Source organism: Hydractinia symbiolongicarpus, chromosome 1 (assembly GCF_029227915.1).
Source record: "Hydractinia symbiolongicarpus strain clone_291-10 chromosome 1, HSymV2.1, whole genome shotgun sequence".
NCBI classification, from domain to species: domain Eukaryota; kingdom Metazoa; phylum Cnidaria; class Hydrozoa; order Anthoathecata; family Hydractiniidae; genus Hydractinia; species Hydractinia symbiolongicarpus.
The window spans coordinates 7,937,444-7,953,824 of record NC_079875.1 but is presented as its reverse complement, the minus strand read 5'-3'; the positions used below and the strand labels follow the sequence as shown (position 1 = coordinate 7,953,824).

Below are 16,381 nucleotides of genomic sequence, written 5' to 3'. Positions count from 1 at the left end.
CATATTGGGACTCAACCAAACTTTACCGTTTTATACTTTCTACGTCAGATAAAATTATCTTCGGAATGTGTAAAGTTGTCTTACACAAACTCCCTTTATCACACTTTACTAAAGTAGAGCTTGAAAATCACGGGTTCATTTCTTTCATTATTTTTTTATTTTTAATCCCTAATGGAATTGGGATATATGGGAAGGTAAATTTTATAACCTCCATGACATAAATAACCTCTCAGTAGTTCAACTAAGAAATTTTTCGTACGATATGATAAAATTTTACATGATGACCTGTTTGTACGAGTTAATTGAAATTTGTATTTGTTGTCTGGATAATTATTTAGCCATGCCAACATTACTAACTAAATATAATTCGCCCTCAATTATGTTATTAGTGGGATTGATGCTTCCTGTTTATGTATAATAAATAGAAATTCTTAATAATGCTTCTGAAATTTTTTCAAATATGGGTGGTGTATTAGTGGGAGGCGTTTAGAAATACTTCACAGGAGCATACTTTGTTTGTTTCAGCTTAATGCTGCACCTATATACCAGCTAGTCTTTGATGATATTTGAAAGAAAAAAAAGAACTTTCCACTCACTGGAGACAGAAGTATTCCCTATACATAGCTGCATGATAAATATTTTATTTTGCAATCTCACATTCCGAATTTTATATATCCAAAGGTATCAGAAGGCACCTAGTATGTTGACTTTCAAAATGCAATACAAAATCTTTTAGTCAATGGAGATAACATTGCACAATATCATCTTTTGTTATTGACATAAATGGTCGAACGTCATCAAGAAGACTCTGTAATTGTTTTGTAATAAATAAAATATTTTTTTAATAAAAACTAAAGAAATAATTACTTTAATCATATAAATTAACAAAAATCCTGCAACGCAATGCAGGCCAATTATAAGGTATTAGTAACATCTAACAACAAAGTTAATTGTATTGACTTGTGATAAAAACATTTATTGTAATACAACGTTTTAAATAAACTTTGTTTTATCTGACTGTTAAGAATTTCTGCAATGCTAATAAGCAATCTCTTTGACCTAACTTTGCGGTTCATACAAAAAACCGCAATAAAAAATAAAAATGGAGCTGTCGCCTTTCTTACTTTAGGAAATAAAAATTCCCAGGATTACTAGTAAAGACTTTTTTGCTAAATTTAACTTCACGAAACTTTTGTAAAAACTAGTTTCTCCGTTCATTTTTCTTTTATAGTTAGTAACAATAGTGGCCAGCCTCTGTAGTATTAGCAAGTATTTTCGTTACCAGACTTTTTGAGCTAAAACCCGAGGTTTATCCCAAAGAGCTCTGGGGACGAGAATGATGAGCAAGTTCAATCTTAAAGGCTACCTTATATTAATAAATCGGCTAAAAATAAATGAAAAATGCGATAAAATAGTAGATTTGTGATTCAATCACAGAATCAAAATTTTAATCTTTGGTCAATTATGACCCAAATTTATCCGTTGCTTTGAGAACCACCATAATTTTTTTTAAAAAAACAATAAATGAAAAACATTTTCCGGCAAATATTTCCAATAGATACAGTAGAGTCTCCATAACTCGAACCTTTATTACTCGAACGTCTCCTTAACTCGAACGAATTCGTTGGCACCGTGAAAATTTCCTAATAAACTCTTATAAAAAAACCTCTACTACTCGAACCTCCATAACTCGAATGTTCCCTTAAGTCGAACAGATTGTTTTGTCCCTTGAAGGTTTTTGACACCATAACTCGAATTTTGTGGCATTTTGAAAAAAATTGATAAGTTTCCCTGATCATTTAACTCTTAATCATTTTCATATTTTAATGTTTACGTGTGTTGTGGGCCTTATATTGTTCGAATGCATGATTCGAATGTTTTGTTTGTGTTTCGAACGACAACGCTTTCTCAACCAATTTTCAAAAACAGAATTTCATAGCAATCTGACAATGGCGTCTGTGGCAGGGTTAAAAAGAAGTAGAGCCGATAACAAGTCCTGTAAAATAAAATACAGTGCCCTCAAAGAGCTTGAAGAAGGAACTGCTCCAAAGGATGTTGCAAAAGCTTACAATATTCTATCAAGCACATTGTTAACGTGGAAAAAGAATAAGGAAAAAATCTTTAAACAGTTTAACAAAGGGTTAATCTCTAAGAGATCAAAACCTGAAAAATTTGAAGATGTAAACAAGGCTGTTCATAAGTGGCTACTTGTGATTAGAAGCGAAAATATTCCGATAAGTGGAGTGATTCTGAAGGAGAAAGCTCTTGAGTTCGCAGAAGAACTGGGTGTTGAGTCGTTTCAAGCTTCACAAGGCTGGCTAGCTAAATGGAAAACCAGGTTGGTTAAACATACTTTTATATTTAAAATTATATAAATCTTATGAATATTACAATAGCTTTGGTAGTTGTCTTTGCAAAATATCAATAGACTTTTTTTCTGAGATGAAGGATAACTTGCATGGAACTTTCATCCCCAAACCATCACCAGCATTTAATGACTTTCCAGTAATTGAATTTTCTGTCTCTAAACGAAAAATTGCTCTGATTGCTGACAATTGCACCGCTCATCCTTATGTCGAAAAGGGTAGAATTAATCTTCCTTCCTCCGAATACAACGTCGCATACTCAACCTATGGACCAAGGAATCATTCGTGCACTGAAAGCGAAGTATCGATCGTTAGCAGTCCGCAGGTTGATAAAAGCATTGGATGAAAAAGTCTCTATCCCGAAGTTCTCGATTCTTGCTGCTATGTTCATGCTTAGAAAAGCGTGGGACGATATTGACAACCAAACATTTACCAACTGTTTTCGGAAATCAGGAATTTTCCAGAAGGATGCTGAAAATGCCATCAACCAAATGCCATCGAAGTGAGCACATCCCATACAAGTCTTAAAACTGCTGACATCATTGCTAATATCACTGGAACTCAAGATGAGGAAAATGAAGAGGATGAAGAAGATGACGATGACAAGGATGAGGATATTCTTTCAAGACCGACGGCCGAACAAGTGCGTTCAGCAATCACCGTCCTTAAGGACCTAAGCGTTTTCTCGAAATTTGGGGAAGAAATGTTGGCTTCCCTAAGGGACTTGAATAAAAACATCAAACGAGATTATGGTGATACTTGTAAACAATCAATTATAACTGATTTTTTTCAAAAAATTTGAGCAAAAAGCAACTACAGTTGACTCTCTCTATCTCGACTACCCTCTATCTCGAACATCTCTCTATCTCGAACCAAAGTCTCGGTCCCTTGGACATTTGTGTAGGCTCTAAGCTATTTTCCTCTCTTTATCTCAAACCTCTCTATCTCGAATACCTCTCTATCTCGAACCAAAATCTCGGTCCCGTCCGACTGTTTCTCTCTCTATCTCGAACTTTTCCGGATTTAAGAACCTATTTACACTAAAAATCGAATTAAAATGTTCCATTTTCGAACGAAAATGTTTGACGTTCGAATTCTAAAGTCACTCACAAAACATTGTTTACAGTGTTTTGAACCAGAAACCTTCTTGAGGTGAAGATGTCGGCTTTAAAAAGAAAACTCAATAACGTTTCTTTAATTCAAAAATGTCAAATAATTCGGGAAATCGAGAAAGGAATGTCAAACAAGGAGGCAGCAGAAAAATACGGGATCCCCAAAAATACAATTTCAACTTGGATGAAAAAAAAAACATAAGATCCTACAAAGCTTGGAAGAACAAAAAACCGCGTCTGGTTCGAAAAAGGTTCGAGGCTGTGATTATGAGCAGATAGACAAGGCTGTTTTCAAATGGTTTACTGTTCAAAGAAGCCAAAACATTCCGATCGATGGCAATTTGATAAAAGAAAAGGCACTCAGTTTTGCTAAAAACTTTGATTGTTCAAGTTTCAAGGCTTCCGGTGGTTAGCTGGACAAATGGAAAAAAAGGTAAATAACATAGTTATAATTTTCATTTCGTGTATAAAAACAACGTGATTACATATCAAACACTGATACTGGCTGATTCTTGGGAGACTGTAACTAAACAAACCATCATCAATTGTTTTAAGAAATCTGGAATCTCTTCTACAGGACAACAGGATGCTATTGCTGATTCGGATGACCCATTTAAAGATCTTCAAGAAAGTTTGGATGATTTAAGAGAGGCTGATCCATCATTGGTACCAAATGATCTCAGTGCTAATGATCTTGTGACCTTGGATGATGAGGTTATCGCAACCGCCCCTCAAATCTCTAATGGAGATATCATTGATGAATTTCGGAAATCTCAGGACGACGAAGCTGAAGACGATGGCAGTGACATGGAGGATGATTCATTTGATATAGTTGTCGAAAAACCATCAAGATCAAAAGTCGAGTGTAGTATTGATCTTTTGAAAGATCTAGCAATGTGTTGCGAAAAAGGCAATGAAATGCAAATGCTTATCTCCAAATTCGAAAAAATGTATAATGAAGACAGAGTGGCATCACTTAAACAAAAAGACATAACCGATTTCTTTAAATGAAGCTGTAAATTTATTTTATGTATTTATTTTAAAAAAAATCTTGTGCATTGAATATTAACATTTTAACATCTCTCATTGACCTCTATCAACTCCCGATACACTGAAGGTTAAAAATACGTTTTTTACGAAAAAATCCAATTTTTGTCAATTTTACTCTATCTCGAACTTTCTCTATCTCGAACAAATTTTCTGGTCCCTTGCGAGTTCGAGATAGAGAGAGTCAACTGTAAAACGATCTGTTTTTGTATTTCACCAACCCAGAACTCCCAACGTAGTAAGACTACGTACTTAATATACTGTTTTTGTTCATCTGGTAGGCAAATAAGGGGAAAATTTTGAAAAAACTTAAAAACCTCTACTACTCGAACGTCTCCTTAACTCGAACGGTTTCCTTTTCTCCCTGGCCGTTCGAGTTATGGAGACTGTATTACACAAAAAAACACTAAACCGGGGTATTGGGTCCTGGGTATCATGTATCACATTGGGTATCGGGTCTCACTTATCTCATATGCCAAAATTATTATTATTCCAAATATTTATGCAGGATAAAGCCATTTCAGTGTTGGCAACATTGTTATTAACGTGGCTCCTGTGTCCTGACATTAGGTATACATTAGGTTTACACCAGCTAACCTACTCAATTTCCCTAACATGGCATGGGTTGACCCGTAGCTGTATATACTTTCTAAACATGCCCGCGCTGTGGACCGAACCACGTAGCGAACGTTATAACCACTTTCGACTGCAGAGAAGAGATAATTTAGGAGTACGTGATACGTTATTTTTATCGATATTCGGTTATACCAGCAGTTTCCTGATAATTTATGCATAATAAGAAGTCCATGATAAAAATTTCCCTAATTTCTGTTTTATTTATTTTTTTAACACATGTTTTTAAACATCTTCTAAGGGCTGTTTATATGAGGCGAGCTGGCCCGGTTAGGCGGGCTGGCTCAGCTAGCCAGGGTGATTTTCATGTCGTGTTCATATGAAGTTTTTTATATCTCGGCCAGCCGGGATGGAAAAGTTGTTTACATTTTTTTAATTTCATCTCGCCTAGGCGGGCTGGCTCGGTTATCATATGAACACATTTATATTTTTTCATGTTCTTAATAGCGGCGAGATCCTGTTCAGCAGAGCCAGACCGGTCAACCGAGCCAGCCCGCCTTCATATAAACAGCTCCCTAATAATGTTTATTTTTCCTATGGAAACACACATTTTTCTAAACGCACATTTGATGTACAAATTCTAAGCATTTTGATTAGTTCAAAACCTTTCGAATAATCGAAAAGGTTAAGACTTTTTAAAAATCCAATTCTGAATATGCCGCAAAAATCCGATTTTTACATGATACACGATCCGATTTGTCGAATTCAACAAATCAAATAGGATCGAATCGTGTATCACCGCCTTAACGGAAGAAACTTTCACGAAACTTTATTTGCGGAACATATTTTTAAAGATTTAGCACAATCGCCGACTTGCATTCAAACCCAAGCCGAGTTATGCGAGACTCAATAAAAGTGTGAATCAATCCTTTCTGCTTAACATTCAGCATGAGAATAGGATTAATATCTTAGGCGGTTGTCTAGTTGAGCGGCTGTTGTACTTGTACGCCTTTGTAGCTCAAATGGGAGCCTTAAATGATAACAGTTCTATTGGGAACGGATGAATCTATTTTGAGTAATTAATAGTAACCACAAAAATAGTAAAAAAAGGTCATCTGCAGCATTTTAACAACTGGCAGCAGATTGATATTTAGAAAACTTAAATAACACAATAACATTCATGTGTTAACGTAACAAGAAAGTTAGCTATCTACCTTACACATAATGCCATTCTAGTAGTCCCAACATCGACGCTGCTGCTTTAAATGCCTTATAATCAGTCCGCTACAAGAGGTAACTTTTCTCCATCTACTCTTGTTGACATCGTTAAGCGGAAACAACCTTGCAATATATAAGTAGAAAGTTTTAATTCTTGTATTTCCGTTAAAAACTTCAAGTCCTTCGAAGACATCCTCTTTCCAACAGGAAATTCTCAATCCAAGAAGGAAATTGATCTAAAACAAGCTTTGTTTGCTGTATATATCACGTTTACATATTCTTTGGCACTGTTTGTCAATCGTCAACTAGTCGCGTGTAACATTTATAACTTCCTCGTCACGTAATGCTACCTGAAGTTTACATTTTATATTCGTGGTTGTTGAATATTCTCTGCTATATTTTCAAATATCCAAATGCTGTCCCTTCTGTGTAGTGCTTAATTTAATATTAGAACATTCAAACATTACATTCATCACTTCTTTGCGCGTTTTGGAAGACTTCGGAATGAAGCCACGCAATTTAATGACGTATTATTCCCAGAAAGTAATGAGCTGTATTATTTAACGCGGATTCAAAATACCGTTATCAAAGTGTTAGTTGGTGATGTAATCGAAACAGCGTTAATCAAATCACTTTGAAAACTTTTGAAACTTAATTTGCGTACATTTAATAGGCGTTTAAGTAACTTCCGCCAGAAAGCAGTTTTCCCGGAAGTGAAAGTTGCAGGATCGTTGACAGCTAGTAATTGTGGCTACACTCCCTTTTTGAAAGATTAAAAGAAGAGAAAAATTAGACAAATTAACGCGTGACATTGTATACGTGTTTTGAGCCAAAAAACAGTGTGCATATGTTAGAAAACCTTAGAAATAAGATTGGCAAGCTCTTAATTCCCTTGCTGTTGTCCTGATGTGCTGGCTGCTAGAGGAATCATCTGTTTTTGGAGCAAACGTGTCAAGAGATCTGCATATATAGAAATATAAAAACGTTTTATTAAATTATTTGTCATTTCTCTGCTAAAGTTATTATAAAATGCATGTAAAATTTTAGAAAAAGGAGTGGGATGATTGCTCAAAATTTTTGATTTGTCAAATTTAGTCCATGCCAAGGTTTCAAAACAAGTGCAAAAATTGCTGGAGATGTGTGGATGTTTTTGGTTAGGGTTAGGGTTAAGGATATCAGTAGGAAAAAAATGTCAGGATTCTTAGGAAAATAACGACTTCATATCGAGTGATTATCGAATGAATTTTATCGAATGAATTTTCCTCGATTCTCTAGATAAAGATTTTTCTTGTCTACTGAGGATGGTTTAATTCGATCGGAATTCTAGGCATAATGTGTAATTGGTGCAACGAAATTAAAAGAATTCTACATGTGCGTCGCTAATATACTGACTGCCTTAGTGAGCGGATTCTATCCAGGCAAAAATTTTCACCTTAAGTCTTCTTGATTCTCCTCTTAATTTTTGCTCTGAGAAACGTGAGGGATTGTTGAAAAATTGACGACGGCTTAATATATTACATACACAGTAAATTTGTTATAAAAAGGAAAAGTTTCTTTTCCGACTTCAAACATTACCAGTACACCGGAAAATGCCTGAATAACACGGGCGGGGAAGGAGAGAAAAATGAGGTGCGAAAAGACTACCTGTTTTTACCAGCATAGCGCCTCTAACGAAAACTAAAATGGCGAACAAGACGAAACAAAGCACACTTTCTAGCGTGCGCTCTTGTGTTTGCTAAACTAAAGTCCTTCATTCTTGCTAGTAATGAGTCAAGTTGAGGTTTTCGGATTTCACTGATGAAAATAAGCGCTCAGGTTAGTATTATAAAAACAAGGAAATTTTTCTATTTATATGTCATTTTTTCCTACCCTTTTCACAAGACGGAACAACACATCAGCAAAATAAAATGGTGATATATATATATAGCTTGAGAAATCACGCTTGAGCTACAATTTTGCACAGCTTTTAGTCAATCATTGTTTAAATTGTTTTGTGATACATTCTTAATAGGCTGAAGAAAGTTGTAGGGTATCACCACCACATCCTAATAATATAGCCATAGATTAGAGTGGTTATAACTCTCGTACTCTGTGTGGGAGACCGGGGTTCGAAAACCGGGGTTCCAAAACTGGCTTAATGGGAGTGATTTCAGCTCTTAGTGTTGCCTTCCATGCACCATACTTGCCACTTGGACGTGATATCCGTTTGGCAAAAATACTTAGAACAAAACACACAGCTTTTGACGAAGTAGAATGTTGTAAACACAAGAAAATGTAACTCTGTTTGCTTTATAATTTCAGATTTTTCCTATTAAATGTTACAGTACTAATTTGCAACATAATTTAAACAGGACAAGATGAACATCTTATAAAGTATCAGGTACAGTACAGTCTGAATGTAATCTACTGCGTACACGCTAATATCCTTACCCTTTTTTAAAAAAAATTATAATTTGTGAAGAAATCTTGTTTCAGATAAAATAGCATTCTGATTTGAATAATTCAGAGCTCTTTATTTAAGGATGCATTTTTTGTTTTTGGTTGGCACCTGTTAAATTTTATGACTTAACGTTAATAACCTAAAGGCAACTTTATTTACAATAAGCTTTAACAACGAATCTCTCAGTTTGAAAAAGGAAAAAGTAATTACTGTTTTGTTTTATCATGAAGCTTTTGTTAAATTTCATGCAACATAGTTCTTGATAAGATCATTAAAGTAATTATGAGAAAGAAAACACAAAAGGCTATTCAACTTGCAGGAAAAGGTGTTGTATAGAGCATGTACACAGAAGCTTACATAATATGTTTAAAAAATTTAGATATTAGCCTTTCTTTTTATCCGAAAAAGAAAAATCTGAAGTAAATAACTACCCACAAAATATGTAAAAAAATTCTGACATTTTGTGCACTCATCCTTTCCCTGATAAAATACTGATAAATTGCAGCCCTGCTCCCATCACACATACTTTATAACCATGGGCCTTGTTTTCATTTCTTGACCTGACTGAAGGAGACAATGTAAACAGAGAAAATCATGGCTGTGCAGGGAAACACAATGTTCCTTGTGAAGGCTTACATCTAGCAAATCTTGTGCAAGAAGGCATCTTTTTTTAAAAAATAAATTCAAATAGCGTTTTGCATGTTAACAAAATTTTGAGAAGCTCCTACTGTGCAGAGGTAAATTAATAAATATTGAATAAGGAAAATTTCCCACATGATACTTCTGTGATCCAGACAATGGTAAACTACTAAGGTACCAGCTTCTTTAACCGTATGAAAATGTTATAGATTGACCTTAAGCTAAAGTCTATTTTTAGGTATATGTAATTAATTTTAAAAGGGATGTTATGACTGTGCATAAAATAAAGAAGTTAGATATTTTTTTCTAGAAATGGAAGTCATGAAAGACCACTCTAAAAGATACAAAAAGATATCGTTTTTGGGAGAGGGTCAGGTAGGAACTATACTTTCAATGAACCTGCGATTTCACATTTATGCTAAAGTTCTAATTACTGTAATTTAATTATTTATATATATATATATATATAATTTACTTACACCCAAACATAAACACAGCCACAACAAAAGCCATTCTGCTAAACTTTTACTCTATGCAAGACCTTTTTGCAGTGAGTGTCCATTGATACTTGTTAAACATATTTTTAGTTTGCTACAGTTTACAAAGCTGAAGATACAGAGGATGACAATAAGATTGTTGCTGTTAAAAAGGTAATGTTTAAAAAAAAGAATATATACAAAATTTTATTATGAAATACCATATTTTTGTAATAGAAGCCTGTGCACTGATGATCTGATCAAGAATCGACAACTTCTATTTTTAAATTGATTTTTGCTTAACTATTAATCAAAATTATTTGTTTAATAGACTAAACTTTTTTTTGGTTTAATAATTTTTAATAATTTTCGGTATAATAAATTATGTTAAGTATCCCATGTAAACTTGAGGTATAATTTATCGAATATCTCAACGTCTGAAAGGGACTTAGAAAGTTAAAAACAAAAAAATGTTTGAAGAGTATTGTCGTTTTCTTGTTTTGAAAATAAAAAATAAAAAATGTGCAATTTTTAAGTTCTGATATGATAGTGTACATTAGATGTAATCACAATGATTAAAAAGTCATCTCTCCCCTACAGTCTTAATTTATGATTTATTTTATATATAATTTATTTATTGATTTAGCATACTTTTGTTTTCACAGGTTCCAAATATAGGCTGATATTAATGATGCACAAAATATTTCAATGTTTTCTTCTTTTTAGATTAAACTAGGACACAGAACGGAAGCAAAAGATGGTAATAAATTCATAGTTAAAGTCAGTATTAAATATAGTTTTTGTATTGAACCACCACATCTTAATTACTGCTCTTATAACTCTTAGGAATTAACAGAACAGCTTTAAGAGAAATAAAACTTTTACAAGAATTACACCATGAGAATATACTTGGGGTATGAAATTAAATTTCAAGGTTGCAGTTACATTAGTAAATAGTTTGTTCATCCTCAAACGTACACCCCACTATAAAATGCTGAATGATAATCCACAAAACTTTATCGTTTCTGATAGTAAAGACCTATAATACCAGTAGTAGAGCACCATATACTATATATATATCAATAAGTTTTATGAGCCTAAAATGACTTACATAAAAAATCGATGGCAATATGAAAAGGGAAGAAAGTAAAACATTTTAAAAGTTTTATCTTTTAACCAAATGTCTCATCATGTTTTTGTTTGTTCCTACCCTTTTACAGAAAGCAATAACTAGGCAACTGCCTAAAATATCAATTCTATTCTAAATGTCAATCAGAAATCGATCCGATTCACACTTTATAGTCTTTGAGATGATTTGGTTAGGATTTAAACCCAAGACCTTCCACACTGGAGGCAAAAGCTCTACCACAAGGCCACCTGTCTGTAACTGTATTGGGTGTAGACAAATAGGTAAATAAAAAGGAAATTTATCATAATTATTGTGGTCCATTTTTTGAATCAATTAATCGTTTTTCCTGATTTTTAATCAGACTATACTCTAATCTGTTTTTTTTTTAAAGTTGGCTTATCAATTTAATTAAATCTTTTCAGCTGTTGGATGTGTTTGGTCATAAATCAAGTATAAGTTTAGTATTCGATTTCATGGTGACAGATCTTGAGGTATGCAAATTTAGCCTTTGTGAGTACAAAAGTTGCATTTTTACAGTTCCTCTCAACATGTTGTTAGCCAATTAACGTAATTTCCTAGTTTTGATAATTTCTTATTATATTTTATATAGATATCTATTATATATTCCAGGTTATTATAAAAGATACGTCACTTGTACTCAGTCCTCCACACATAAAGGCTTTTATTTTAATGACTATTCAAGGTCTTGAATATCTCCACAATAACTGGATACTCCATAGGGTATGATATTATGGTAAACTTTAGTTACTCTGTGAAAAACACCACTGGTTCGCCTGTCCTGAGATTTTTGCCTGTTACACATATTTCCTGCACCCGTCTTTCGTGCATTTTGTCCGCCTGTTAGAAGTATTAAAATTACTCAGACAGGGATTGGACAAAAAATGCTGGACAGCCGTAATGAACAGACTGACAAAATGCAGCATTTATTATAATGCTCTTTGCTTCTTGTTGTGAAAATTTCAATTTTAGTAGAGTGAGTGCGGTAGTTTTAGGTGATTTTACCTCAAATTCTTAGAACTTTTGTTGTTTTTGTGATATCTGCTCACCTTGTCACACGGTTGTGTTGTGGTTTCCAGCAACCTCAAAAGTCCAGGGATTTTGGGTACTATTGCTAAAACCTATACATTAAAATAATAAAAAAACACATTTATTTTTGTAAGAACTTATTTAAATATCTCAAAATAGTCCTTAAAAATCACACATCAGTAGCCTTTTAACTTATTATAGAATATTCCTAAAATTAGACGATAGATTTTGACGTTGTATACATTTACTTAGGATATGAAACCAAACAATCTTCTACTAAATGCAGAAGGTATATTAAAAATTGGTGATTTTGGATTGGCTAAGACATTCGGCTCTCCTAACAGAGTATACACACATCAAGTGGTCACTAGGTATGTCAGGAAAGAATAAATTAGTTCAAGAAGGAGAAAACATAGAAAAGTGTGAAAGGTAGTTGAGATTATGTTGTTAGTCTTCTCCTTCAGTTGGAGGCTTTTTTTTTATCAACAAATTTTAAAACATAGTGAAAATAAACCTCAACAACTGTACAATGTTTGCGAGTGTTTTTTAAGAGAGGTTTTTTGGATGCTTTTTTACTAACTAATTTTCTGTGCAGGTGGTATCGTTCTCCGGAGTTGTTGTTTGGTGCAAAAAACTATGGTACAGGCATTGATATGTGGGCTGTTGGCTGCATTCTTGCAGAACTCTTACTCAGAGTATGTATATATATATTTTGTCCATTGTTGCAAAATTAATTATGCAAATGTTAAGTTTTGTTGTTGATAACTTTTAGGTACCCTTTCTACCAGGTGAAACTGATTTGGGGCAACTTTCGAAGATTTTTGAAACACTTGGAACTCCAACAGATCAAGATTGGCCTGTATGTATCATTTTGTGTGACGTGGTTAAAAAGATCTTGCTGACTTTGTGCGTTGTGATGTAATGTTTTGATATGACTGTCTGGTGATGTGTCTGTTAGTTGTTATATCATTGTCATTCCTGTTATATCTCCTTGCTGCTGTGTCTGCAGCGATTTTACATATATTATATAACTTGAACTTATGTCTATATTATAATACCTGTATACGTCTGTCTTTCTGTCATGCAAAATGGGACCGCAAATAGCAAGGCAGTATAAAAAGGAGGGGCCAACTTGTGAATTTTTCAACGGGTCACTGACTATAAATTTTTAGAATTTTCATTATATATTTTTAATTAACACCAGGTGTGACGAAAATGTTTCATTATGACTGAACTTGGAAATTGCTTTAACTAAAAAGGATGATTTTGCCTAAATATTAGTCAGTATATATAGTTTTCAAGTGTTTGTTATTCTTTTAGGGAATGAAAGACTTATCCGACTTTGTTGAATTTAAGAAATTTCCACGTATTCCGTTTCATGAAATTTTCTCAGCAGCTGGAGATGATTTACTGGATTTGCTCGAAAAACTTTTTCTTTACTGTCCCATTAAAAGAATAAACTCAACCAAGGTACCAATATATATAAACAGTCAGTATTGTGTTCGCAATGCATTCTTGGAACTTTTGGCACCTTAACAAATGTTCGCTGGTAACCATGGTAATATCATGTTTAAGCAGTGAAAAGTATTCAACATGGGCGTTCATTAAATTCAAATAAATGTGATATTGTCTTCTATTAGGCCTAATTTAGGCACATTTTTTAATAATTCCTATTGCCAGTGTGTCCACTCTATCTATGAGAATGTCAAGAAAATAACAAGAAAAATTTGATCTTTTAAAAAATATTGGTAATTATGTAAATCATAGTTTTGTGTTGAAAGAATTAACATTTATTTTTAACCAATCTGGTTTATTAAAATGCTTGTTAATAAAATTTAATTCACGGTGTGAAATAGTATGAAATTCCGGACTAATATTGCTGGAAAAGTGAAGAATTGCCAGGAATTGTAGTCAACAAATGTTAAGCACTGTTATGTTTAGCACTTATAGCGTCAATCAACCTTGATTTCTCTATATAACGAAAGACGAACAATGCAAACTTTCTCTATAAAAGTATTTAATATACGCCCAACAAATCCACGCCTTTTCCAATATGCTTCACACCCACAAATTAAACTAGTGAATTACTTAAAATTTTTGTCCGGGTTGCGTGTTAATTAGGACACGCTAAGTATTTCAGTCTCCTCAATTCAATGTTTTGCGTGCTGGAAAATAATTGACTATGGAAACGGGTATTTAATTTTAATTTTAATCTTGACGGTATATGTAATCGCTTTATTTCTTTTGTTGTAAAGTTTGGAATTTATTTTCCAGGCTTTACAACATCCTTACTTCTCTAATCGTCCGGCGCCAAGTCCCGGTTCGTTGCTGCCTCGTCCCGGCATGAAAAACGATTTCGATGACGTGAAAAGTACAAGTAACATTCTGAAACGAAAGATGGAGGATCCGCTAAGCGCAGGTGTGTACCATGTTTTACCATGTGTGTACCATGTATGGCAATGTATATACTATGTGTACCGTGTAGGTATCATGTATGTGCCTTGATTGAACCATGTTTGTACCATGTGTAACTATGTAGGTACCGTGTGTGTACAATGTTTTATCTTTTTACTTTGAAGCAAAACCCATATCTAAGCGTATGAGTTAATATTATAACTGGAGTTTCAGCAAAGGAAAACCTGCGCAAATTACCGTTACAGAAAAAAACCTGGTCTTATTTTTTTGTAGGTTTTTATAGATGTGTTTAAGCTGTTTCTCAAAAGAAGAAATATCTTAAACAAAATTACAAGGGAGAGACGTTGATTTCGAAAACAGTTTCTCTGTATAGTGATAGCACAACAGGAACTCTAAAAAACCAACAAAATTTGTATTGCTAATAAGATTGGCTTTGTGGAATTGGCTTTAATTGGAGAGCAGTCAGGGGCATTTTTTTTTATAAAGTTTGCATATTAGCACAGACCTTTTTATATTGTCCTTTTTTATAAGTTGTGGCAGCTAATTTCTTGATAGATGTGAACCGAATGCTTCTTTTATATCAATACAAAAATGGATTTTATCTTTAGATATTACTGCAAAAAAACTGATTTTTTAACTGGAAAAATTTCTATTGGTTTTGGAGAATCAGAAACAGAGGAAATAGCCATACTGTCGCAAATTTTCTTGAACTGTCTGGTTATCACATGTTGCTATAAAGACGCACACGGCGTACTAATAGTATCCAAGAAATGCGAAATCATGAAATAGCCTCGTTTTTGTGATTGAAATGTTAACAATGATGTAAAGAACGCATTTTTTTATTAAAATAAACGGAGGACGATATAATAAAAAAAGAAAGTTCGATTTTTTGTAAATTATTATATTTTTGTAAATATATATTTACATGTCAATTTTTAATTTGTCCTTTTTTAAATCTTTTTTTTTTTACTACGAAATATTCCACAAAGAACGAGCTTTTGTGAGAGGGGATATTACAATTGCTAAGTACAAACAAGCTGTTAAAGTGCTGTTTTGTCGAAATAATGCAAGATCTAAATGCCTCCATTAAGCATAAGGGCTTTTTTAAGGTACTAGCAACGGGCCTCCTTTAATTTATAACCTACTGGGCACAGGTGCTTATCTAGTTTTCAAGCTACCAGGCAGGGGCCCTTTATTAATTTTTAAACTAATGGGCAACGGACGCCTCTTTGATTTTTAGGCGTCTACGAAACGGTATAATTAATTGGCAACAGGCGCTTGGTCGAGACATTACGGTAAGTTTTAAGCAAAAGCGATGCAAATTTTTCTCTAAAGCGGACACTATTGGTGCAAAAAAAGTGTCCATCTGATAGAGGTGTCCGCTTATAGTGATTGTATCCAAAAATCACTTTCAGAGCAAAATTTTGCCGAAAACATGACTTTTTTGTTTATATACGCGTTTTTTTTGTTGTTCTATTTTTTCAAGTCAAGTAAATATGACATAATTTGATGAATGTAAATTTGTATTATTCATACGCTCTGCTACTGTTTTACAAACAATAACAAATATCCACTAACAAATACATTGTATTTCTCAAAAAAATCTCGGATTATAGTTTGCTATATTTTTGATATTTGCAGGTCCTTCACTTTTTCCGTAACTGATGACAGCATGTCTTGACTTTCCTCGTCAATAACAGGGCTGCGACAAATTCTATTTTAATGTGTCCGCTTTACACAGAGCTTTTCAAGAGAAAATGTCATTTGGTGCGAAAAAAGCGTCCGTTATATAAAGTATAACTGTACGTCTTATAGAGAATTTCTTGTCCGTTCCAAGGAAAAGTGTTCGTTATATAAAGGTGTCCGCTTTAGACCATGTCCGCTTTAGAAAGATTCCACTGTACGTTACGATCGATGAA

At 33.6% G+C, this 16,381-nt stretch overlaps 1 protein-coding gene across 2 annotated transcripts; it reads left to right on the top strand.

Annotated features, from left to right (window-relative positions):
- Nucleotides 1–7,971: 7,971 nt before the first annotated feature.
- On the top strand, nucleotides 7,972–15,394 carry LOC130635979 (cyclin-dependent kinase 7-like). Of its 2 annotated transcripts, none has more exons than XM_057445542.1 (13): nucleotides 7,972–8,131; nucleotides 9,706–9,770; nucleotides 9,983–10,045; nucleotides 10,598–10,631; nucleotides 10,718–10,785; nucleotides 11,423–11,491; nucleotides 11,631–11,741; nucleotides 12,300–12,418; nucleotides 12,643–12,742; nucleotides 12,820–12,906; nucleotides 13,368–13,517; nucleotides 14,322–14,466; nucleotides 15,071–15,394. In XM_057445542.1, the coding sequence occupies exons 2-13, from the start codon at nucleotides 9,708–9,710 to the stop codon at nucleotides 15,097–15,099; spliced, it is 1,038 nt and encodes a 345-aa protein (XP_057301525.1). In that variant the 5' UTR covers nucleotides 7,972–8,131; nucleotides 9,706–9,707; the 3' UTR covers nucleotides 15,100–15,394. The 2 variants fall into 2 exon arrangements, with proteins under 2 accessions (XP_057301525.1, XP_057301531.1); XM_057445548.1 differs by lacking the exon at nucleotides 15,071–15,394 and adding an exon at nucleotides 14,736–14,932.
- The last annotated feature ends 987 nt before the right edge of the window (nucleotides 15,395–16,381 follow it).

Excerpts from the sequence above, each read along its gene's own strand:
- LOC130635979 (XM_057445542.1), top strand. The coding sequence starts at position 9,708 with ATGGAAGTCATGAAAGACCACTCTAAAAGATACAAAAAGATATCGTTT. Across the intron at positions 11,492-11,630 it reads TCATGGTGACAGATCTTGAG|GTTATTATAAAAGATACGTC; the intron begins GTATGCAAATTT and ends TATATATTCCAG. Across the intron at positions 14,467-15,070 it reads GGAGGATCCGCTAAGCGCAG|ATATTACTGCAAAAAAACTG; the intron begins GTGTGTACCATG and ends TTTTATCTTTAG.